A 26,857-nucleotide genomic window follows, 5' to 3' on the forward strand; every position below is an offset into this window, starting at 1 on the left:
TAACAAAACAACCGACATTGGGATACGTGTAACGTGCGTCTTTGGTATACACCTCGAGTGGACCGACTTTTTTTCTCTCACAATCAGACACTTGATCGAAAATAGTTTCTCTCTAACGAATTCTCTGTGCTTGCAGCACGTTTGGCTAGCGTCGAAGGGTACGTGTGTCGTATAATTTACTTATGTATACGTAATCTGACATATTTTTATAGAAAGATCGCAAAATCATAACGTTAATTTAGGTACAAGTTCGATATACATGTAGTTAAGGAAGTAACGCAGGAAATAGAATTGATGGACAGAAAAATACCAAACTTGGCAGAATGTTCGATTATAATGCAAAAGGAACTCATACAAATTTTTACGATCCGAGGTGGGTTTTTACGCGAGATATTTGTAATTCTTTTTATATCTTTACAAGCCACTTCGACATGGCCTCTTATGAGAAATGACGGAGTTAGCTGCACATTATTCCTTATATCTCCGTAATTGATGGATAGATCAGAATGAAATGTAAACAGCAGAGAGATGAAATACTCAACATCATTTATCCGGCTTAAAAATATTCAAAGGTGACTTATGAGAGGAATAATGAAAACAATAAAAAGTACTAATAGCGAATTTTCGGACCATCGCTAAAAATATTGCAACGTCGCATATTCGAGGTTATGAGCGCGCATTTTGAAATTTCAACGTATGTGACAACTCGTGCAGGCTATTACATTTTTTATAATTCTTTGCTTTTTGTTTGCACGACATATTTCATCTTTCCAATAAAATCTTGGCTTCTTTTCTTCAGGCATATCGAACTGGCGCTTAAAAGAAATTCACTGATACCGCTAATGAGCTGTCGACGGCATATTTGACATACATATACACGCGCACACAATCAATGAAAAGCGACGTTGCCAGATTAAGTCTACTTTCGTCAAACCACGGGCAAATGTTTTTATGACTAGGTGGGTAGTTGCGTTACTTCCTTAAGGAATCATCCTAGTGTAACGGGTTGAAAAATGAAGTAAACATTTTGAAGAGGACTGGCTCAGCCAGAAAACCATGCGGGATCGGTTATCGGATGTTTACGCTACGGAACAACTCGACTCGAGAGCCCCGAGGACTGCTCTCGGAGGAAGACGGTCCTGGAGACATTCGACTGTTAGCCAGGAGACAAAGCGAAACTCAGGCCGAAACCGAAATATTCTCTACAATGTCAAATCTGTCAAAGTTCCTGTTTAAAATAAAATACCTTCTACAAAAATAACTGATTTTCGTAACATTTTTCGATGCTGATTTATCAATCTGAATTTTTTGTGTCAAATCAAAGCACTTATGAAGAACAGAATTTTTTATATCAAAATTGACGAAATGGCGGAAATTTGGAAAAAACAGTATCGAATTTAGGTTATTTTTTCGACAGTTTATGGGTAAAAAAAAATATGAAGATTTAGAAAAAAAAAACTTCCATAGCAAGTTAAAAAATGGCGAGAAGAATATTGTGTACAAATTTAAGACGAATGGTTTGAAAACTCTCCGTTTGAGAGTGTACACAGTTTTGAAATATCACGTTTCCAGAAAGCTGCTAGAAAAAAAAATGTAAAAAATAAAATAAAATGAACGTTAAAAAATTTATCTTATGTTCTTCATGAGTGCTTTGATTTGACATAAAAAAATAAATCTGATTAGCGTATTTTAAACATCGCAAAAAAAATCACGATAATCAACTATTTTTCGACCCTTTACACTAGTATGATCCCTTAAAGAACGCCGTGAATAATTTTTTTTAAACTTACTTCCTTCTCATATTTTTGGAGAAAAAAAACGAGGGAAAATTATTATATAATCACTTGAAAAATGAAAAGATGAGCTTTCACTCGATCTCTACATTTTGATGTCTAGACAATTAGTTCGAACCATTTGTCATAATCAATAAGATTACAATGAAAAAACCACTTCAATTACTCACGATCAGATCATAGTACTATCCTTGTTCAATACATGGAGATAAGTAGCACAAGACAATGCTTTTAACGCTTCATACCAGCCCCCTGACACTCACCACTGCTCATATACTAAAAAATTGTACGCGTTTTGTCCCCCTTTTTTAGTTCCTCTACGTGGCGCTAGTAGACTTTTGTCACGCTCGCTGCCCTCGCTGACCGCGCGCAAGCTTATCAGACAACTACTAGCGCCATTAGTGGTGGATGCAGAGTACAAAAAAACCGAAATTACGAAGGTCAACAAAAAAAATTATTTTGTTTCAGTTTATATTTGAATGAATAAACTTTTGAAGTTATACTTCTTTAGGCGCGTTATGAAAAACTGATGAGAGTGAAATTTCAAGATGCGCGCGCATCACTGTAACACAAAATTAACAGGATGTAGTTGCCCACTCAACCGAATTCATTAAGTCTCGAAAAAAAGCTAAATATTTATCCACATGGTTTTAGTTTTTACAGTCACAACACGTGTTTTATTTTCATACAAGTGCGAATTATATATGTGGCAATAAAATATATTCAGTAGTGATTTAAATTGAATATTTGGATTAATATTATTTACTATTTGTGAATATTAGTGAAAAAATTGTGCTAAAATACTTTTTCAAGTGCTCCAATATAATTGAGGTTAGTTATCCGTATGTATTATTTATTGATATACATAAATTAAAATATCATTATTTAATATAATTAATACTAAATATTATTAAATTATCAATGTTGAATATTTATTATTTAATGATGCCAAAGAAGTATAACTTCTCACGCGCGTACATAAGTACACGCACCCATTTTTTATTCCACACATCGAATAATAATCAAAATTATCATTTATTACTTATAAAGTATGCTGTTTTCTATTTTACGTTGATATATAAGTATTTAAGTTTTTGGTTCATACCTATGACTAAAAACTTCAAGACTTATTTATCAACGTAAAAAAGACAAAACCAAACTTCATAAGTAATAAATGAATATTTTGGCTACTATTCGATGTATAGAATTAAAATTGAATACCTATGACGCAAAAAAAAAATGTTCTTTTGGCCTGTGATTATCATATTTGAATAAAAGTGATTTAAATGCGAAACTCAAGTTTGTTTAATTGTTATTTACAATAAAATAAGAAAAGAAAATAGGTAATTTTTCTCAAAATCCGAAATATCGTTCTGGTTTCTACAAAAGCAAACTTTATCTAATAAAACTGATTTTACTTTTATAATTAGTTACGTGACAGAAATGAAAATCTGACATCCAGAACCCAGACTAAAAATTCATATTGACCGCTGCTATTGATCATATGTAGTCGACATTCAATTTTGATTTATGTATTAACAAAAAAACATCAAACACATATCACGTGTATTTCTATTTTTTTCTTCAAACTAGGGGCTTCGCCCCTGCGCGCTTCGCGCGCCAACCCCACCTCGGCGCTACGCGCCTCACTATTTCCTTATACACTATCTGTTAGACAGGTGAATTTATTTGTGCTGATTTGATGACAGGTCCGCAACTGTTGATCGGTTGTTTCCGATCAACCCGACATTGCTATTGGCTCCCTATGCAGGTCTGCTCAGATTGTTTTCGTAAACGAATCCACTCACATGTACAAAACCCCCGATGCCATGCATCCCCAATTCCATTTGGCGACTTATTTTGCTATAGTTATTATTTTCCCCATAGTAGAAGAAATTCATAGCTTTGCTATAATTAGAATTTCTATGGCTTCAGACAAATTAAAAAATCGTTATGATATTCGAGCCAGGGATATAAAATTTAATCCCGGAGATTCTGTCTGGCTCTTTCAACCTCGAAGACAGAAAGGACGGTGTCCGAAACTACAAAGAAACTGGGAAGGCCCTTACTTAGTGGTTAACCGGATCAAGGATTTACAGGATCCAAAGAAACCTATTTCTTCTCTGATATAACTCTCCTCGAATTCTGTTTCATTACTTCTGCTGACATGTTTGCCAGTATGATATATTTGAAACGATACTCAGTCTCACCTCTGGGTGTCGATCTTGATTGCCGTATGTACACAATACGCCAGCGCGCGAAAAAGACAATTCCCGTCGGGAATCATCTTGATAATTCTCGTTTGCATGTTTATTTTTTGCGTGTCAGAAACAAATACCTATAAAATTATTTGTCAAAGACTGTCATAAACAGCCGATGACAGCTGTCAAAGGAAGTTTTGTTTGCTAGATGCTTTTTGTTTTGTTTTCGGCATCTCACCCCACCGCCAACTTCATGCGTATACTATTGTTATTGCAATCTTCTTTATACTATTGTTATTATAATATTTTTTACCAGTTCATTTGTTCAGAACATTTTTATTAGATAGAGAGATACAATATTTTTCAATTATTCTTTTATTTAAGAAAAAATTACTTTTTACGCACAAAGTTATCAGGCCTCAAACATCGAACCGTTTGAATTAATGATGTTATTAATTTATAAATGCTACAAAACTGACTCAAATCGTTGATTAATGAAATTTATTAATTAACATTTCATTGGAAGCCTATAGTTTTAATTTTAAAATCAATAATATTGTGTATTTAAGTGATATGAGTCAATTTTGTAGCATTTATAAATTAATAACATCATTATTTCAAACGGTTCGATGTTTGAGGCCTGATGACTCCGAAACGACTTACCTTACGCAAATCTTTATTCAGATCTTTTTTGTAGAGCGTAAAATTTCCTACAAGAATATGTTTTGTTTATATCTTCACACTGATTCATTTTCGAGCAATAAAATTCTAAATTTTAAAAAAATTTTTTCCCATGTTATTTAAATGGGAAATAGAAAATTGAGAATCGCCACCTCTAAATATCAATATCAAGAGCTCATAATTTACCGAGGTCATTTTTGAGGGACACTCGGAAGATTTTTCAATGTTCTTCGAAAAAAAAAAATAGTCGGTTTTTTTGAAACACTCTAATATATAGCCTTATTATAATTAGATCTTGGATCAGATTAACCTTATTTATAATAAAACCATGTAATTACGGGCTGACTTACTTATTGATAAATCAAATCGACAGATTAATAAAAAGCTCGATTAAAATATGATAATTGTTCTGACAAACAGTTCTAGTGGGTTGTGAATCTCGTCGAAGTGAATAAAATACCACAGTTTGAAGTAAATCTGACATCGTTCTAAAACGTCCTTACTGACTCCTCTTTTTTTGGCTCACTGTACAAAATTGATACATCAGTACAGCTTCACTATCGTCATATAGTTTTATCTTGCTATTGTAAGTATCATTGCAGAGGCCTAATAATCTTTATTTTTCCACCATCAGTATCACGAATTGCATGAAGTTTGTGTGGGGCGAAGGGGAGCATCTCGTGTATCTTTGTGATGAAGGTCGAACCATACCTTACATTCCTTTTCCATACTAAAACACTTTCTGCAATACATTTAATGCAACAGCTAGGGAGTGAGTAAAATACCACAATTTGACTGTTGCAGAAAAACCATCACAAATAAAATCTTTAAATTATTTTTGTATATATTTCTTTATTTATTTATTACGTTTATATTATAAATTCTGTTAGATAAAATCTGTTCTTTCGTAATTTGTGTGAAGTTAAAATCGAAATCAAGTAGCTCTGTCACCAATCGTTGTCATCGGCAAGATCATCGTTTTGATTCTTCAAAGTTGAAAATAGTACATCACGTACCTTTGGTCTCGGATCTTCACTTATCTTTGTGGGGACTGCTTTCGCTTGGCCCAGTAACCATTCTAGCTCTGAAAATAGAGGAAATATGATTCCATAATATGAAATTATAGATAAATAATTCATAGAATAGTCTCATATTGTGCAAATACAAGTCGATTTTTAATTCTGAAATTTTAACTTAGTTATAATTCAATTAATAACACATAAAGCCAATCCCAGTAATAAAAATCAAGTATGAATCTTCTTAGTCGTTCCAACACCAAGAACCTTGACTTGTACACAAAACAATACAATATTTCTGTATCAGTTGACACACTGGATGGGGCATTTAAAGTGTGACAGAGCAATAGTACTCAAACTATTGATGATACTCAAAAGAGTTTCAGATGAAAGTTACATTGTTCGAGAAGGCCGTCATACTGGACCATCTTATTTCTTTTTCGATGGAGGCGCTGAGGCTACGTCAAGGTCAACGCCACTTTTTTAAATGGAACAATGTATTTTTTTTCTAAGACATTATTACTGACTTTGAGGCAAATTCAGTAATCTACAATACAAGGTCATTCTAGGCACGCGAAGTACGAAAATAGTCGAAAAATGGAATCAAATCAAAATAATTATTGCCAAAGGATTTACTAACCTTGGTTTGCGTCTACCTACAGAAGCTGCTCGAAATGATGACCCTCGACTTGTAAGCAATTGTAACACGTTGTAAATTCGCTGTTTTCGTTTCGCGTAATCGTGGCGGCACCTACCACGCCTGACGACATGAATAAAAGAATATACCGAGCATGTGCTGAAATTACACCACAAATGTTGGCTGAAGTTGGACGATCTTTTCATCAGCGAATTAACAATTGAAAATAATTATTTTGATTTGATTCGATTTTTCGACTATGTATTTTAATACTTCGCGTGCCTAGAATGATCTTGTGTTGGAGATCACCAAATTTTCCTCAAAGTCAGTAATAATGTCGTAGAAAAAAAATACATTGTTCCATTTAAAAAAGTGGCGTTGACTTAGACGTAGCTTCAGCGCCTCCACCGAAAAATAAATAATATGGTCCAGTATGACGGCCTTTTCAAACAATGTAACTTTCATCTGAAACTTTTTTGAGTATCATCGGTAGTTTGAGTACTATTGCCCTGTCACACTTTAAATGCCCCACCTTGTATGACATATACAGTAGCCTACAATATTACGTATACATCAGTAACGGGCTGTCCATATATTATATAAGTTGATTTTTCGTGTTTGTGAACCCTCCTTCCCCTCAAATAATAAATCATAGAACTTCGTTAAGCCTCCCTTCCTCCCCACCTCAAAATCTTACATCACATTTAAAAACTATGTAAACATTCAAAATTTGTAAAAAATATTTGAAATTTACCAGGTTAAGCTTAGAGTAAATCCGATGTGACAATATATACAAACATTATTTACTTCAGTTCACCGGGTTAACCCATTACAAATACAGTTGAAGCTCGCTCATCCGACCTTCGATTAACTGAGGTTCCGCATTATCCGAGACGCCCATTTCATCCAAGCACTCTGTATTGACCGAGCTATATCTTTGGATAATACGAAGAACCTTGGATGAAACAGAATAATCCGCTATGCCTTGTAAGTATGAAATATTTTTGTGACGCTACTTTGTTTGAACACGCATAAACTTGTAAAAGTTTCATGAGATTTTTTACATTGCAAGATATAAACCCGACATTTCCGATTCTAGAATCAATGGGAGAACATCGCAATGGCTTGAATTGTATATGTTTTCCGTATCATCCGAGATTTCACTGATTCGGGGTAGGCTCTCCCCATATTATCTCGGATAAACGAGGTTCTACTGTACTGAAATTCATACCCATCGGGCACATGAAAACGTAAAATAACAAAATTATATCAGACAGTAAATTGCGTATTTTACAACAAGTAAATACTACTGATATAATCACAACAGTCATTAAAGTTATCAAAGGTCTATTAGGTCAATCCATTAAATGTATAGTTTAGGTAATACTAACACGATTTACGCATCTTTTTTTCCTGTGTTCCATACGTAAAATAATCGTTTTTACATCAGTACAAAAAAGAGAGCATTGGAGTACATAAAAATGCTCTTTTTGTACTCCGCTGTAAAGAAACATCTTGTAAGTAAAATAGACGTTTGTTACGTAAAATATCATGTGCACCATGGAGGCAGTTTTTTTTTCTCACATGTTTGCAATTTACACTCGGCGCAAAAAGACCTTCTTTACCTCTTTGGTGCGCAATCTACTGTTAAATGTGTATTGGAGCCTGACTCCGTCTGTGTGCTTGGAAGGGACCCAGATCCCCATTGATCACAAACTGTAATTTTGACGATATTTGCGAAAGTTTATTCGTATTTTCACAATTTATTTCCGCATAAAACTTTATATCTTCCAATGAATCCAGAAAAAAAATCAAGCCAACCAGATTTTTTGTTGTAACTAATTCTGAGCCTCTCAGTAACCAACCTGTGTTGAACTTCGTTTGGTCTAATCAGTGTATATAATTTGAGCTATGTCCAAGTAATCTGCCTGGAATTTCTTACTTACAATTAAATTTGCTGAAAATTGCGGGACAATTGACTTTGTTGTTGAAAATTTTCAATAGAAATAATAAGGAAACTAGATCAATATCGGATGGAGCGTAATATACAGTGGTACTATTGTTTCAGTAATCTTAGGGTCATTCGAAACTCTTGATACAAAATACAGTGTCTTCAGGACGATGTCCTTTACGAAGTTAATATATGATATAAACCTCACTCGAACGTTAAATATCACTCTGAGATCTTTGGTTCAACTTGAATAGGCTAATGGAAGCAAGTGGAGTTTATAGCTAACAGTATATACATTTTACGATCTTGGAAAACTGATGCCATCAAATTTTTTTACATTGAATCTTAGGCCATTTGTTTCACACCATTTTGTTAAACTATCAATATCAGTTTGGAAGAGCCTTCAATCTGCCTGCTCTAGGTTGCACAAATTTTCAAAAGTTTAACATCACAAGGCTCTTTACCGTAGTAGATACGGCCCTGACGCGTAAATTCACTTTGATCCTTCCTATACCATTTTTTCTGCTGGGCAGACCCTTAATCGTCGATTCGCTGCCGAACTGTACAGGTCTAAAAACAAGTTCGGGTCTCTCAGACCCAACTGTGTACGAATCGGTCGAAATTTCGAAGTAAATACATGCATTTTTTTTCATTGGTTCGATTTTAAATAAGTTATATTGAACAAATTCAAACGATTTTATTACAGCCTTTAGATATTACCATTTTGTCTTTTTTTTTTATTATAAGTGTGATTTTGATATGGATGTGTAACATAATACGTATACTCGCTGCTAAGTGCATGTAAAGTCACAGAATAAATAAAGAAAATGTTTATTCGTTGATTTTATTATTGGCAAGCCCCATGTTTACTCGTAGTCAGGCAACCGCGTCTCGGAACGCGAGTACCATCGCTCACTGCTCTGCTTAAATTGCGCACTCCACATAGAATAAAGTTTTCCTTATAAACTATTTTTGTACTCAACAAAACGTTCTTGTCGAATTTAAAACCTATTTCGTATTATTCCTACCTAGAAACATAGAAATATACGTAGGTTCTGCTTTTGTGCTTTTACGCAATATAATTGAATCATAGCGATTTTGAGATCGGCAATGACGGTTCTCGTTATTCTTGATTCAATGTATAAAGAACGTATCCAAGAAAATTGTACTTTTACAGTAGTGACACGTGAGAACGGGCCATATGTCAATTGGAACGAAAATCGACCTACTTCCCCTCTGGAGGTTTTGTTGATAAGGATGAAAAATTATATCATATTTTCTTTCTCAAACTTACATCTTTGCCGTTTTGAAATCTACAACGAAAATTGAATTTATATATTAAAAAAAAAAAAAAAGAAATGTCTAAATAGTCGTAAGTTCAGGGAAACTACATGATACGAAAGTTGGCCGGGTCTGGACCCAGTGTGTATAACTAAGTAGCGAAAAATACATATATGTGCACTACTAGAGTTAACTACGTCAGGACCATTTTCTGCCTCCAAATCGTTCAAGTACAAAGAGCGTGGAATATTATCGTTACTTCTTCGGTTATTTACAAACTTCCATAAAGCTACTATGTCAGAGTAGACTTCTGTCTCCTCAAACGATATACCATAGTCCACTTCCATTAGGATTTTACATTTGCTTCGAAGTAATTTAAACATGGAGTCATAATTAATGGTGTTATATTTTTGATCCACCTTATGGTATTTTTTTGTTACCCGTAGTGGCTACCCTGAGACAGTAGCTAAACCGTCTGAGGAACTTCGAGAAATGTGTTGCGTATCAAGCAGCATCTAGACTAACAAACTATAGTTATCGTAATATCGTTTGTACTGTCTTTGGATGATTTTTTCTTATATTTAAATTTTCACCCGATGGACGGTCAGATGCGAAAAATGCTTTCGTACCTGACCGCCATAAACGAAGGCCATAAACGAAGGCTATAAACCCTTCATCTGACAATCTGCCAAACTCTATCTCTCAACTTCTGCTTTTTTATTCTGCGTCCATACGGCAACCTTATGTTTTGCGTCTCTAATGCGAGACACTGCCAAATGGACAATTTTTGAATATTTTTAATCTTTGTGTCCACGCTAACCGTCACGTTCGGATTTTATTCCTTAAACTCGGGAAGTTTCTAAGTCAAGAAATTTGTCGAGTCTGCGTGCCAGCTGTCAGTAATATAATTTTATTATATCAGTGCATCCTCGTTTTAAGCCTACGCACATTTTTTATTTTCTCAGTATTTTCGCCAGATTTTCCATCTGGCAATTTAAACTACAACTCTTCCGTGATTGGCGACCTCTGGACCTCCTTCTTGGGTTTTCCGATCTGCGTGACCAATCATCTGTTTCTTAATATTCGAATAACGAAGTAAACGTCAACGCCTTCTTTTCTAAGGAACTCGAAATTGTCAATCACGGAAGTCAGTCTAGCCACAACCATCGAACTGTTAACGTCACACCCACTGTTTGACTGTTAGCTTCACGTCCACTTACTAACTTCTTAATTCGATACCTATAACTTGAAATCTTCGTTGTAACAAACGTATACTTGAATAAAGTATTAAGTTTTTTTAAAATAAAAGCACCGCGCAAGATTAAGTTGGCGCGCGGGTTCCCGTATTTGCGTGACGTCCTTTTTACTCCACCAAAAGGGTGGTGAGATTTACAACCTCATCAGGTATCGTACCATCGACGCGAGGAGACGAGACAAAATGTGTTGATTAGGGTACTACAGTTGATTATCTTGAATAGATACGAGTCAAGTTCATTAAAGCCCTCTGCACTGAGATCAATCGAATCTTTGATTAGTATACTCAGCTGGTGTCTGCTCTGTTATAAACCTTCCTTTGTTCTCTTTCATGTTGTTCAAGGAGACGGTGTGGAGCGCAAGAATATTTGTACTACGCCGTTGTTGGGAGTAGACTACTGACTATTCTGTCTTCATAGTCAATCCGAAGTCTCTAACGAAACTTTTTCAAAAATATCATAACTCAACACCTTGAAACTAATTGGAAGAGAGAACATTACGGTCGCACCTATATACCTATAAGGTAGTCGTTTAACACTATATGACAGTTTTCGCCATGTTTGTCTAACCAGGTGTCAGTAGGCACTATTATGTTACAGCTAACTAGTAGGATCACAACATTGGGGATAAATTTAAAGGAATGTTGTTAACCCTTGTAGCGAACAAGATAGAGTGGTATTGTTGGGTGTGAAGGTCAATGTCGAAATATGCCCAACCGAAACGTTTTGGTTTTTTATAAATAAAAGTTTATTTCGACATTGACCTTCACACCCAACAATACCACTCTATCCTATTGGGCATGAAGTCAACGAACTTCATTTTGAGGCTTTACATGTTTTTATAGTAAATTTTAATTCCACTATTATAATTCATTATTTTTGTACCGCTTGACTACCGCGTTGGGGTGATATAATTTTCGGTATCCCATGTATCAATCGAATCACCAAATCGGTTTCCCCTTTACCCTTTCTGTCATCCAATTCAGAAAAAACATTGTTGAACAACTCTCTTCACTTACGATTTCTGTCCTATGAAAGTTAACTATTATTCTTGGTGATGACTTTAGCATTTTGCAGTACCCAGATTACGTGCTCAGTTTCTTCGAATGCACACAGTGGGGCAGAATCCCAAAAAGCTGGCCAAAAATCAAATTTTTGAATTGTATGTATTCGTCTATATACGTCAAGATCTGGTTTACAGGTAGTCTTAGCATGAAATTCCGGACCTAGCAGGTATGTACCTGCTCTAGGGTCGCCTCGGCATCAGTCGACATTCAGCCGTCGTTCGGTACGCACTAAACAAGTATACGCGTCAAAAAATTCTTGCCTGTTTCAAAGTGCTGTGAAACGGACGAAACTATCGCAATTTGGATTCTCCAAAATGGAATCACTTTCTGAAGGTATGCAGAATATATAGTTATGCACAGTTATTGCGTATTGTATGTTAGAAATATTTAAATTTTGCAACAAGTAAACATAAAAAATTGAACTGTTTTTTCTCAAATCGATTTTCTAATAGAGTTTTAAAAATGTCTTCGCGAGTCTCGGCCTCGTTTCGACAAGGAACTAATAGTGTATAGTATAAAGTATAATATACTAAAAAACTGGCTGCTCAGGACTGCTCAACGAATAGTTAGACTAATTTTTCGGGAGAAATACGTGGCGTGACATTAACGGACGTGTGAATGTAATGCATTGATTATTACGTTACAGCGCGTTGGTATATTTTGGCAGCTCAAACGATGGAAATACAGCCCGCCGTTTTTTCGAAAACGTTGCCACATCTGCTGAAATTACAGGAGTTGATGAAAATATGATTCACCGATTTCATGTTATTTTGCAGGTAATTTCGACCGGATATGATATAGACGATGAAAAATTCAAAGACTATTGTGTAAATACTGCCCGTTTATTCGTTGCTTTATATCCATGGTATTACATGCCAACATATGTACATAAAGTGTTGATGCACGGAGCAGAAATTGTAAAATATGCCCTTTTACCGATAGAAGAACTTTCTGAAGAGGCCCAAGAGTCACGCAATAAGGACATTAAGAACTACAAATTACATCATTCAAGAAAATGCTCCAGAGAATCGAATATGAGAGACATTTTCAATAGGCTTCTCGTAACATCAGATCCATTTCTCTCAAGCATCAGGAAATTGCCCCAGAGACCGGCGAAATCTCTATATAACGAAGCTAGAGAGATGTTTAAACAACCTGAAGTCATCATACAAGAGACAAGGAACGATTCCGATTTAGATACAAGCGGGTCAACATCAGAATCGGAATCGAATGATTCGAACATCGAAGATGACATTCAAGATTTTTGTTACTAGAAATAAATAAGAGGTATTTCATTTGCTGCAAACTTTGCAGTCAAAAAACTTTTGATAAATAAATACATTGCTCAAGAGATTTTTTACTCATTCAAACCTAAAAAAATCATGAAATATTTTCTATTTAAAAATATTAAAAATTGAAAATTTTTACGGAATCGACCATATATCGCGTCTGCTATTTTACAAATTAACATTTCAATAACAAATTCATAATCAGTGATCCCAAAAACCCTTAAGAAATACGATTGGGTATTTTTTACTGAATAATTTGACTAATTAGTTAAGTTATGTCTGCCATTTTGGGTCCGCCATTTTTAAAATCGTGATTCTGATAACAGTTTCGTAATCAGCGACCCCGAAAACCCCCGAGGAAAGAATTTAAAATCATTTACGCCACTTTCTGATTTTTGGCCAGCTTTTTGGGATTCTGCCCCACTGTGTCGAATGTGACCAATACCGGTATAGACTTTGTACTTGACGTCTTCTATAATCTAACAATTTTGATGTTGCTGCTATAAAATAATGTATTCCCAAGCGAGGGGAAACTTATCTCTGTCAGAGTTACGACCCTCGGTTTCATGTATGTTGTGAAACAGGATATTCTTGCCACCAACTTTTTTTACGCTTGATTCCTTTAAGACTTTCTCTTCAATATGTGTATTATTGTGTATGCTCGTAGTGTGATCATGCTTCTTACAGCATAAATCTTCTCAACAGCATTATCTGATCTACTTTCAACATCATTGATACAAACAACAGCATCCTGCATTATACAAAAGTTTACATTTAAACAAATTTTACTTATTTACGATTTCAAAATGCTATTTTTAATAGCAATTGCACAAAAAATACCTTGCCTTAGAAAAGTTATAAGAACCCCCCTCCCTCCAAATATTATCAAGTAAGTAATTATTCTGCCCCCTCCTCGCCATAAACATTTTATGTAATATGCAGACAACCCCTAAGGGTTACACTAAATTCAATGATTAAAACTATGTAAATCTGTTGCGCGGACGCTATAGTCAGTCTTTACAGACCGCGTGTTATATCACTTATCTTGACTAATACCAAAGCACAAAACTGCATGCAATGCCAAATACAAATGTCCAATAAACTTTGTGATTCATGCGACAATAATAGAAATGGTTTTTCTGCAATTGGTGGTAATCGAATTACACGCATACATGCTATGGTGTTTTGTGTAGTAACTTTATCGTCTTCTTCACCTGAAAAACTTATTAATCGAAAAAAAATCCTTACAAAAGGATATCTCTTGAAACCGAACAATCACTGAAAACCAGTATACAGCCAAAATAAAAGTACGAGTGTGACTCACAGTGGCTATGTAGATTTTGCACCAAGATTTGAATTGCATCAAAATATATTATAAAAGCAATGTTTTTTTTTGGTGTTGCGATACTAAAACTGTGAAACGTTATTTCACGGTAAATAGTTTTCTTAAAGTACCGATTTTTAAAACAAATTATCGATAAAAACTGTTTCATTTCATACCATTGAATATGATAAAATCATTTTTAGGTGTGGACATATATTGCATAACAAAATGGGTATGGTTGGCTCGGCAAGTTCGTCTTGTAAAACGTTTTTTTTTTCAATTCTCAACATGCATTTTTTACCTGCTTCAGTGATCTTCATTCCACGCAATTCAATTGGACCAATGAACTGCTTAACCATGTTTCCGTTGTTATAGATGAAAATCGTTGGCAAATTACTGTCCGGCCAATTTGGAATACAAGTTGTAGAGATGCTTTTCAAAAACTTCGTCGCTGGGAACTTTCTAGCCAAAGATGTCAAGTGTTGATTCAGTAGAGAACACAAGGGGATCCTGAAAGAACATTGAACAATTGATTAGTGATTGTGAATTGAAGGTTGTAAGGTTGATTTTGTGAAAGAAACGAAATACGTAATAAATTAGTTCCGAATCAGCCTAATAAAACCATTACTATTGTACCCTACTATCCTCATCATGTTAAATTGTATCCAAATTTAACATCATCCAGAAAACAATTAGTCTTTTACAGCTGTTATTTGGAAACAAAACATGACACAGACATGAAAAATATGATTGTAAAATTTCAGACATCTACAAATTTATCTGACATGGGCCAAAATTCAATTGTTTCCTAATTATTTTACGATTGTGATTTCTCGTGATTTATTTGCCAGCCAAAATATACACTTTTCTCCATAAGGAGAGACAAAATGAGGAGGGCCCCCTTAGCGCCGAAACATCACGAATTAAATCCCTCACTTTTTCATTGAACTAAACATTGAGAACTTTCACCGAGATAAGGTCGAGAAAATATTCAACACGAAATAGTATATCCTGAAAGAGAGAGTTATACCTCTGTGCTCAACAGGTAGTTAACAATTGATTTATTAAATAAAGATTATAATTTTTAAAATTAAAAATAAAATTTTTAAATCACAAAATACCTTGAGCCAGTACAACAGATATTACATTCATAGATTATTTGGTTATTTCTTTAACCAAGGTTGTGCTTAGCACAGTTTGTTATCTAGCACAAATTTATGTCACACTTTACAATTATCCAATAGCATATCTGATTCGGATAACTGTTTTATAGTACATAATAATGTACAACAAATATGTTTAATATACTCTGATATTTTTGCGCCTTTTGTTTTATCTGACACTTGTACATTTGGTAATAGGTTGAAATACTTAATAGATGTATAGATTTTTTTTGAGATTGTTTTCTTATTCAATGGTCTTTTGATGTCTTTATTTCTTGTTACTGTTATTGTAATGATATATAGCATACTTCTTTCTGCATAGTTTTGTAATACCAAGTATTTTAGTACTTTTGAAAAGTTTTTTGAATCTATTTTGAAGTAATTCAAGAGGTTGCAGATCAGCTGCGTAAGCACCTCTCCAGATAATTAGAACATAGTTCAAAATACTATATACCAGCATAAGACCTAGGTATTTCAAATTTTTCGACTTACAAGAGAAATATACGGTCAACGGGTTTTTGTAATTCTTTATACTTATAGTAAAGAAAGGTCCAGACCCAAATAACAAATCCGCAAAGCTATAGGGCTAAGTATCCAGAAGTTTTCGAAAAAATGAATTTGGAATAATGTAGGAAAGTTACGAGCGAGGGATATACGCTTATGTTGAATAACTTGATAACGAGGCCCGTGGCTCGCCGGGTAGCACACGAGTCTAGTATCCTGTAGATCGCTAGATCGAGTTTCACTGCTGAACTTATTTTTTTGTCTCAAACTCTTTGAACGCCTATACCCACATCACTTAACAAGGAAATTTGTTTTCGGATGGAGATTTTGTAAAAAAAAATTTAGTTGCAAAACTTCATCCTTCATACAATGTGCAAGATGCCGTAAAACAGTTTGCTTTCCTTGCTTTTACGACGAATATCATCCGGGTTCATGTGAAACTTTGGAGCAAGAGTAAAAGGTTACGTGATTGTAAGAAAAACTATAATGTAATAAAAAAGAATGAACGCCATATATGTAACGATTATTTTTGTACTGTAAGTTAGTTAGAATTAAGGAAAAATATAAAATAAACTCTTGCATTACATTTTTGATTTTTGAACAAAAAAAAAAAAAAAAAAAACGTGAGCTTTAGATAGAGATAGAGAGAGAGAGGGTGAGAGGAAGAGAGGAAGAGAGGAAGAGAGGGAGAGGGAGAGGGAGAGGGAGAGGGAGAGAGAGAGATAGAGAGAGATTATTTGCATCGTTGTACTGCTCGGTACACTATCCACATAACTAATATAAATTATTGCACTGCAAATATTATACACTACCATTACTTTACACGGAGATCTGTTTTCCTCTATAATCTGAAGCTTTCTTTGTCCAGCACAGCTGGGTCGACACATAATTTTTAAATTTTATTTCCCAAAAATGAACTTTTACCTGACTTTTCCAGCGTCTAAGAATTCCTTGAAATTTGCATATTTCCGATATGATAACAATCATGATAACCCGATATAAATAAACAAATTTACTTCTATTTGATGTAAATATGTTCATTCGGCATGCATTACCCTTGCTTGTAGAGATGTAAAACAACCCAAATCTCTTTTCCGGCACAATTAACTTCTTGAACATAATCTTGTGCTGATATTTCTCTAACTTCGCCAAATTTTGCCTTCTCCGTAAGTTCTTTAATTTCAGCTATCCTCTTTCTCCGGTATTCCAACAGCACTTTTTCGTCTTCTTCATCTTCAAGTTCATCTAGCTCATCGAGTGTTAGACTGTCCGCGTTATGGCTAGCTGGAGAAAATATAATAATGAATAATACTGACTCATGCAACTCAAGGTGGGTAAATTTGCTCTCGCTCATCAGCAATCATGGTGACCACTTTTCGGACAAAAAATTCCCTGATTTCTCCCCGACCAGTTATCCAATTTTCCCTGACAAAACGTCTTATTATTTTCATTAGTGCTACGAGTTCCCAATTAAAATACCCCCAATTCTTCAATTCATTTTAAAAAAAATACATGTTCCCATTTAAAAAAACAATGTTGACCTCCAAATAACCTTGTAAACCTCCACCAAATGAAAAGTACGATGGCACGGTGTTTTTGCCCTTTCGAACCATGACACTTTTATTTCAACCACTTTCTCTAAAATGGCTGGTCTCGAGATATTCTGCTGTGTCAACTTAAATGGACCACCCTGTATACCGCGACTTTTCGTGGATGGTGAATGACGGGGACACCAACCCAAACTAGCGTGGCCTATGGGATTGCGGTCAACCATACCCTTTTCAAGCTAGATTACGGTTGGATTCTCACGTGTAACAAACAGCTGGATGCAGCATACTCTGATAGGTCAATCTACCAAAACCACCAATTGGTGACGTCTGACACTTGGTGATTTTGGTGAATTGACCAATCAGAGCATGCTGCATCCAGCGGGTTGGTGCACGTGAAATTCCAACCGTATACTGACACTACAGTTTGAACTCGAGAACAGCGCGCGTAGAATTTGAACTCCAGGATAGCTCGCGTGGAATTTGAAGACTGAGAGCATTTTGTTCAACGGAAAGAAAAGTACAATGAATTAGTTTGCTCGTATACGGAAATTATTCTGTGAATATTTATGCAAAATCGATCAATGTAATTTCGATATTGGGTGGTTCATGTAAAAAAAAAAATTGTTCATATTGTGAAGAAATGAACTAATCGATCGACAAAATTTATCAATTACCGTCAGGTTTGACTTGCAAACATTTTATCATGAATCAAGCCATTCGTAAAAGTTTTTGCTGAATCGTTGGAACAAGGAAATTATTGCCCATTACAATAAATGATTAATAATTATATTATAACAAAATTATGCTAAATTAGTAATTTGTGTTACAGGACTTCCGTTTCCGGAGTGGTGTGAGTGACAGTTGGTAGAGAGAGTGAGCGCGACAGTAAAAGAAAGTAGTGGATTGGTAAGGGTGAGTAGGGAATGAAAGAGTGTAGGGAAGGGGGGTAGGCCGAGTAAGGTAGAGCTAATAGGTAGGGAAAGGAGCCATAGTATGGGATCGGTGATAACGGTGACGGATCTATGGAAGAGGAAGAGGGCAAGGAGAGAAGAGGAAGTAGAGGAATTAGAGGAATTATAAAAAAAGGAAAGAGTTTTTGGGAACAGCAAGAAAGTGCAGACGTCGCCAGAGGGCACGGGAGGTGAGGAAGAGAAAGAAGAGGGAGGTAGCATAAAAGAATTATTAAGGGTGATGAGAAAGGGGATAAAGGTAGAGAGAGAAGAGGTCAAAGAGCAGGGAAAGGGCCTCAGGGAAGAAATGGAGAAAATAAAAGGGGAAGTAGAAAAAAGAAAGGAGCAATAGGTAGCAGAGAGAAGGAAGATGAGGGATGCAATTAGAGACCTGGTAAAGAGATTAGAGGCAGTGGAAGTGCGAGGAGGGGCAGTAGAAAAGATAGAAGAGATGCTGACAAAGGTAGAGAAAAATGAGATAGAATATGACGTAAGGAGGGCGGGGGAGGGGAGGGTAGGGGTGGCTGAGCAAGCAATGGAGAGAGTAAAGGAGATGGACTGGGCGTTACAGAGGAAAGAAAGGGAGGAGCGCAGGGAAAATGTAATAGTGAAAGGGGCAGGAATAGAGAAGGGACAGGAAAAGGAAGGGCTGCTGAAGATTATGCAGGTAGAGGTTGAAATGAGAGAGATGTGGGAAGTAGGTACAAAAGGGGAGGGGAGAAAAGGGATATGGGTAGTAAGGCTAGGGGTCAGAGAGCAAACGAGACAGGTAATGGAGAAGAAACGGAAATTGAGAGGAAGGGAAGAAAGAATAGAAGAGGATCTAACCTGGGTAGAAAGAAAAATGAAGTGGAAATTGAGAGGGGTAGCAGCAGCTGAGGAGGGGAAGGGAAATAGAGTAGGACTAGGATATGGGAAAATATGGATTGAAGGGAAGATGTGAAAATGGGATAAGATAGAAGAGGTGCTCAGAGATGATATAGGCAGAGAGAGGGAGGGAGAGGGAAAGACGGAGGGGGAACAGAGCCCAGAAAAGGACAGGAAGGGGTTAACGAGAGTCGAAAGGTAAGAGGGTGACGCGGAAACACAGGAAAGGGGGAGAGGGGATAGGCTGGCGGGGGAATGGACAAAGGGGGAAGAGGAGGATGGGCAAAACACAGAGGGATGGAAAATGGTATTCTGGAATGCAGCGGGGCTAGGGAAGAAAGTCGAGGAGTTATGGAAGGGATTAAGGAAGTAACGCAACTACCCACCTAGTCATAAAAACATTTGCCCGTGGTTTGACCAAAGTAGTACTTAATCTGGCAACGTCGCTTTTCATTGGTTGTGTGCGCGTGTATATGTATGTCAAATATGCCGTCGACAGCTCATCAGCGGTATCAGTGAATTTCTTTTAAGCGCCAGTTCGATATGCCTGAAGAAAAGAAGCCAAGATTTTATTGGAAAGGTAAAATATGTCGTGCAAACAAAAAACAAAGAATTATAAAAAATGTAATAGCCTGCACGAGTTGTCACATACGTTGAAATTTCAAAATGCGCGCTCATAACCTCGAATATGCGACGTTGCAATATTTTTAGCGATGATCCGAAAATTCGCTATTAGTACTTTTTATTGTTTTCATTATTTCTCTCATAAGTCACCTTTGAATATTTTTAAGCCGGATAAATGATGTTGAGTATTTCATCTCACTGCTGTTTACATTTCATTCTGATCTATCCATCAATTACGGAGATATAAGGAATAATGTTCAGCTAACTCCGTCATTTCTCATAAGAGGCCATGTTAAAGTGGCTTGTAAAGATATAAAAAGAATTACAAATATCTCGCGTAAAAACCCACCTCGGATCGTAAAAATTTGTATGAGTTCTTTTTACATTATAATCGAACATTCTGCCAAGTTTGGTATTTTTCTGTCCATCAATTCTATTTCCTGCGTTACTTCCTTAATAGAGTGGTACGTTGTGGTCTTAATGGAGACTTGGATGGAAGAGAAGAGATAGGATAAGATAAGGAATAAGCTGCTAGTGGGGTCCGAATGGGAAGCGCGATATACGCAAAAAACAAGAAAGGAAAAGTATTGGGGGAATAGTGACAGGGGGAAGAAAGGAATTCGTTAGAGAAGAGGGAATACAAGGAGAGGAAAAAGGGGGGATGGTTATGATCAAAATGAGAGTGGGGGGCGGGGGGGGGGGGGGGGGGGTTGGCTAGCAATAGGGATATACGTAAACGGGGACGTGAAAAAGAAATTAGAAGAAATAATGGAAAGAGTAGAGGAGGCAGGCGAGGGGACAAAAATGCTCGTAGGCGGAGATTTCAATGCCAGGATAGAACAAGAGGGGGGAGGGTACTGGGGAAAGAGGAAGAAAGTGCAACTAGGAGGTCGAAGGACAGGAAAGTAAACTCGGAAGGACGGGAGCTGTTAAAGTTTATAGAAGAGACATACTGGTCGGTAATGAATGGAAATACAGAAGGGAATAAAGAAGGGAAATCGACGTACGTGTGAGGGGTAGGGGAGACGTTAATAGACTATGCTATGGGAGATAACGAGGTTAGGGACAGGATGCAAAGAGTGAATATAGGAGACAGCGTGAACTTACAATCAGATGATCATCCAGTTACAGTATGGATGAGGGGGCAGTGGTCAGGAAAGGAAGGGAAAAAAGGATAGGAGAGCAGCTAGAGGGGTGTGGACAGAGGAGAGCAAGCAGAGATTTAAAAGAGAGGTGAAATGGGAGGGAGTAGGGGGAGAGGACATAGGGAAAGAGATAGAGGAAAGGCTACGGGAGTTTAGACGAGCAGTAGAGGCAGGGAGGTGGGGGGATAGAGAGAAAAAAGGTTGGTGGGACGAGGAATGTAGGCAAAAGAAAGCAGGGGTTAGAAGAAGTCTAAGAAATTGGAGAAAGGGGGAGGAAGTGGGGGAAGAATGTAGAAAGAAAAAAAGGGAATATAAGCTATGCGAGGTAAAAAAAAGGGAAGAGAATGAGAGATTCTTAAAGGAAGCAGATGAAGCAAAGACGGAAAGCAAAGTATGGGAGATAGTAAATAAAGAAAGAAAGAAGTGAAAGAGGGTAAGTAAAGGAATAGGGGCAGAGGAGTGGAGGAGGTCTTTTATGGGACTGTTAGGAGGGGCGGAGAAAAGGGTAATAGGGGGATGGGGACATCAAGCAAGGGCGGAGGGGGGGGGGGAGGATGAAGAGAGTGAGATATAGAAGGAGAGGATAAAGAAGGCGATAGGAAAAATGAGGGACGGAAAGGCACCGGGAGGGGATGAAATGGGGGGGGGGGGGGGGGGTTACGTGGTATGGGAATATCGGGGGGAGGAGATAGAGGAGTGGGTTTAGAAACTTTACAATGAAGTACATACTGAGATTGTGACCGGAACAAGTATATTTTAAATCGCGAAATCCAATGATGCTGAAACTGGCAGCCAGAGTTAGTAGCCGAACCTTAGAATGCAGGGACGAATAATAGGGGACGGGGCCCCGGGATAAAAAAATTTTTAACGCATGTCCAAAAAAGTCTGAATAAAATTCACAGAAGTAGTTTTCCCATCGTAGAACACGGTGCCGTTTCAACTGTTGCGTTGCAAAGCTCCGTTGTTTATTAATTTGTTAATTAACAACCGGCTGCTAACATTAAAATCTACACGCATGACCGAAAAAATCTGAAAAAATTCACAGAAGTAGTTTTCGCATCGTAGAACACGATGCTGTTTCAACTTTTGCGTTGCAAAGCTCCATTGTTTATTGATTTGTTAATGAACAATTGACAATTCGTATAAAATGCTTTTTGCCGAAAGGTTGAGCAGAGAAGTCATGGAATAAGTGAGTCAGCGCGTATGAATAACAATCGGAGACGTGATATGTGATAAATAATAACAAAGAGGACATGCAGGTCTGCAGTGATTCTTGAATGTATGCATGCGCAGAACATATTTATAATTTGCATGAGAATAGTTATGTTCATTACCAGTATTATTAAAAAACGTGTGGGTTGTATGGATTGATTGTGTTTGACATTTCAACAATTCTGTTAATAAACAATTGACAGCAAGACGAATACACATGCTCGTAAGAATTTTTGATAATTCACAAGTATTTCATTTTTATTGCACAAGACGGTGAATAGTCGACTTTTGCGTTTCATGACTTGTTTATTGATTGTTTTCATGAAAAATAGACGGTGGATGAAACGCGCATGCTCGTAAAAACTTGAGAAAATTACAGATATTTCATTTCGCACCCAGAAAACGAGTTCGTGAGAACTCCGACGTTGCACGGCCTGGTTCGTTTGTTATCAATTTTTTAATTAAACAAATGATAGCGACAAGGGCCCTCATGCTGAAAAAAAAGTTAAAAAATTCACAGACGTCATATTTCGAACCCAGAAGACGGTCACATGAAAACTTTGGCGTTGCACTTCCGAATTGTCGAGTTGAAAAATTATAAACAATTAGCAGCCGGTAGCAGCAACGCATCACGTATGCTCGGGCAAATTTAAAGAAATTGGAGAATGTTCCAATTCCAACTATAAAAATGGTAACAAGTCGACTGTTGCGTTGCACGATTTGGTTTTTTTTTTTTATCTATTTTTAATGAACAATTGACGGTGAGACGAAAACGCATGCTCGGAAAAATTTGGAAAAATTCTTGAATATTCTCATCTCAACTCTAAAAAAGTTTACATGAAAACAACTATTAAAATGTAATTAATTATTGAAATTTGAAAATTGTAATTATTTTCAATTTGATTATTCAAATATATAATTATACATACATGATTATATAATACATAATTATTTGATATGGAGAGTTCTTTGATCGTATATTAATAAAAAAAATAAGTCAAATGGATTTCAAACTTTTTTGTTGAAATCAAAATGTTTCAACAACAGTAAAAAAAAGTAGAATTATGCTCAATTATATTTACAGAAGTGTTTTTTCAATTTTTAAAAAAGTTGTCAAGAAACAAATTTTTTCATAAAACTGTGGAGGTACCCCATTTTACCCTCCTACCCCCCCTCCCCCCTTCTCTAAATATCACCTCACGTTCTTAAAAGTGTAATATTAATTTAAAGTTATTGTAATTATTAATGTATAAGTAGACTATAAATTTCCGGCTGTATAAATGAATATTTGCGACAGTTAAAGATTATTTTTAGACAGTTAGAAATCATTCCACAGTTGAAGAAATTTGATAATCGTTCTGAAATTATAGCTCGTTAAAAAAACGGAGCTTTGCAACGCAAAAGTTGAAAGGGCAACGTGTTCTACGATGGGAAAACTATGTCTGTGAATTTTTTCAGATTTTTTCGGTCATGCGTGTAGATTTTAATGTTAGCGGCCGATTGTTAATTAACAAATTAATAAACAACGGAGCTTTGCAGCGCAAAAGTTGAAACGGCATCGTGTTTTACGATGGGAAAACTACTTCTGTGAATTTTATTCAGATTTTTTTGGACATGCGTTAAAAATTTTTTATCCCGGGGCCCCGTCCCCTATTATTCGTCCCTGCATTCTGAGGTTCGGCTACTAACTCTGGCTGCCAGTTTCAGCTTCATCGAAATCCACCCTCTTGGTGAGAGGGGTTAGAGTTGAAATGAAAATCCGGAAAAATTAGGGAATCCTTTTTGAATTATTTGGGATCGATTTGGGGGGCAGTCTGGAAAAATTCTTCAACAGTCTCAATAATTCCCTTCCAGCCATTTATTAGATGTTGGTCTTCTTTTTTTTTCCTTGATCAAGTTTGAAATTCCCTGACATTTCCATGATTCCCTGGCCAATATTTTTTCATCTGACATTTCCCAGTTTTCCCTAACCATGGTCACCATGTCACAATGCGTATCAATGGCATTTCAAAACAGACTTCGAAAAACTATCACAACCAAATTTTTAGATATCCAATATTTCTGGTTTCCTAGTTATGGAAAAAATTAATATAAAAGAATTGCGCTAATACAGGAGAACTAAAACTTATAAAGCAAGCTTCTATGATTTTCCTAGAGTACTAACAGCCCGTTGCGACTGCATCTATTAACATTTTCGAACGCGAACTTGTTTGTAGAATTCTTCGAGACTTGAAAACTTTTAAATATAACTTTCCTCTATTTATCAAAGTTTATTCAGCATTCGCATAAGTGTATGATCCCGTTTCGACTTGGCTTACAAATATTATATCTCCGTAAATGTAGCTATCCACATACAAAAAGAATCTCAATCGATTCACTAATTCTGGAGTTATAAGGTAACATCCGGACAGACAGACAGAAAGAAGTTGAGTTTAAAATATGCAGAGATTACCATTTTTGGAATTCTTTTAAAAGTTTTCAAGTGTTCTCCCTCGATGGCATTAAGAGGTGACTCAAAGGATTTCACGTGAAATATGGATTCCAATCAAATCTATCGAGCCGATCTTTGTAGAGGTCAAAAAGTAGTGCGTCGTAGTTTAAATTTGGAAAAATCAAAATTCAGCTTTTTTCTGATTTCTCGGGCTTTTCTGTAAAAACAGTGATATTTTTACCTCAATTTGTAATCAAAAAATCGAAAAACCATATGCCTATGTATTTTTCAGCTAATGTAAATGGGTCATGATAAAAAATCCATGTTACAGTAGAACCTCGCTTATCCGACCTTCGATTAACCGAGGTTCCACATTCTCCAAAACGCCCATCTCATCCGAGCACTCTGCATTGACAGAGGGGTATCTTTGAATAATACGGAGAACCTTGGATAAAATGGAAAAATCCGCTTTGCCTTGTAAGTATGAAATAGTTTTGTGTCGCTACTTTCAATACGCATAAACGATAAAAGTTTCTTGCGATTTTTTTACATTGCAAGATAGAAACGCGAGATTTCCGATTCTAGATTCAAGAGGAGAACATCGTAATGGCTTGAATTGTATATATTTTGCGTATTATCCAAGATTTCACGCGTCCGAAGTAGGTTCTCCCCATATTACCTCGGATAAACGAGATTTTACTGTACAAATTTTTTTTACAACATTCATCTGTTCTTTAAACTTTCTAGAATTTCTCAATCTTGACTCCAATTTCGGTCTCAGACATACTAAGAGTATTGACTTTATGTACCTTCAAACTAATGTATTTGAAATTCCATAAAATTTTGGCACTGGCCTACTCAGTGATTTGATTCATTTGTTTTATCTCAAATGAGCGAATCTGGTGATCACCGCATATTGCATGACCACGAACTTCAGTAGACGTGGATCACAAGACTAACACGTCCTGAAAAGAGAAGTAGACTCCAGCGCTCGAAACTTCTAGAATATTTGACACCAAGAAATGGACCTAGACCTATCAGCCCTAAGGAGTGAAGGCGATGGGAAGACCTCCGTAAAGTTGGCCCCCCCACTTGCTCAAACAAATTGGAAAAAAATAAAGATTATAGAGCTATTTATGGGCTCTGCAGTACCGCAAACCGCGATTTTTGAGCTCGTTTCTGTTACGAGAAAGTCAATTTTGAAAAGTAGGGGGGCCAGCTTACCGAAAAGCTAGCCCCCCCAGATTAAAGTAAATTTGTAAAAATTATTTTGAACACGTGGGAATTACGAGCTAATTACGAGCTCCTGATATACGTTGGAAACAATGTCGAAGAAACTACCCCTATGGATATATCCACGCCCAATCGCGATGAGAAAAAAAAAGAAGAATTCAAAATGATGAGTATTGCATGTTGCCTGATTTAAGAGCTTTTTAATACCAAGGGTGACAATTTTTGATTTCCACCCATTAGTAACAAACAAAAAAAAAAAAAAAAAAAAAACACCATGCTTAAAATTCATGGCAGCGAATTCTTTTTTATGGCAAAATGTTCAGCGATTTGAGAGGCAACAGGATATACATGATTCAATTTTGGAGCCACATTCGCTTAAGCTGACTTACCGATTGAAGTGTTCTCAGGGTACTTCAAGTTTTGTATCTTCTGCACCTAACTTAATCTTTCATCTTCTGCTCACATTCATTGGCAATGAACATGGAATCCAGATTTCCCTCTGAATTTGAATAAATTATCCACTTTGTGAGTGTATGTAGAAATTGATTTAATGTTCTTTCGTATTTTGTTCAAATACCAATAAAATGCCCGTATTATTTTCAAGGACTACACATATATTCAATTATTGTCATTATACTAAACTTACATTTTAAATGATTAACAGTTTGATATCAACTGAGTATCG

The 26,857-nt window shown here is 36.2% G+C and overlaps 1 protein-coding gene and 1 long non-coding RNA gene across 2 annotated transcripts in view; one reads left to right on the forward strand and one right to left on the reverse strand.

The window, feature by feature from the left end:
• LOC124218963 (uncharacterized) lies at positions 1–11,331 on the forward strand. Its single transcript, XR_006883267.2, has 3 exons — positions 1–158; positions 7,141–7,315; positions 11,158–11,331. It is a non-coding gene; the product is annotated as an uncharacterized lncRNA (long non-coding RNA).
• viaf (viral IAP-associated factor) overlaps positions 5,508–26,857 on the reverse strand; it is a 26,484-nt gene continuing 5,134 nt past the window's right edge. The window contains exons 3-5 of the mRNA XM_046625716.2: positions 17,216–17,444; positions 14,795–15,003; positions 5,508–5,759 (exon numbers count right to left, since the gene is read on the reverse strand). Coding sequence (XP_046481672.1) covers positions 5,623–5,759; positions 14,795–15,003; positions 17,216–17,444 — 575 coding nt within the window. The 3' untranslated portion in view covers positions 5,508–5,622. The remainder of the gene's footprint in view (positions 5,760–14,794; positions 15,004–17,215; positions 17,445–26,857) is intronic.

This window comes from Neodiprion pinetum, chromosome 1 (assembly GCF_021155775.2).
Source record: "Neodiprion pinetum isolate iyNeoPine1 chromosome 1, iyNeoPine1.2, whole genome shotgun sequence".
NCBI lineage: Eukaryota > Metazoa > Arthropoda > Insecta > Hymenoptera > Diprionidae > Neodiprion > Neodiprion pinetum.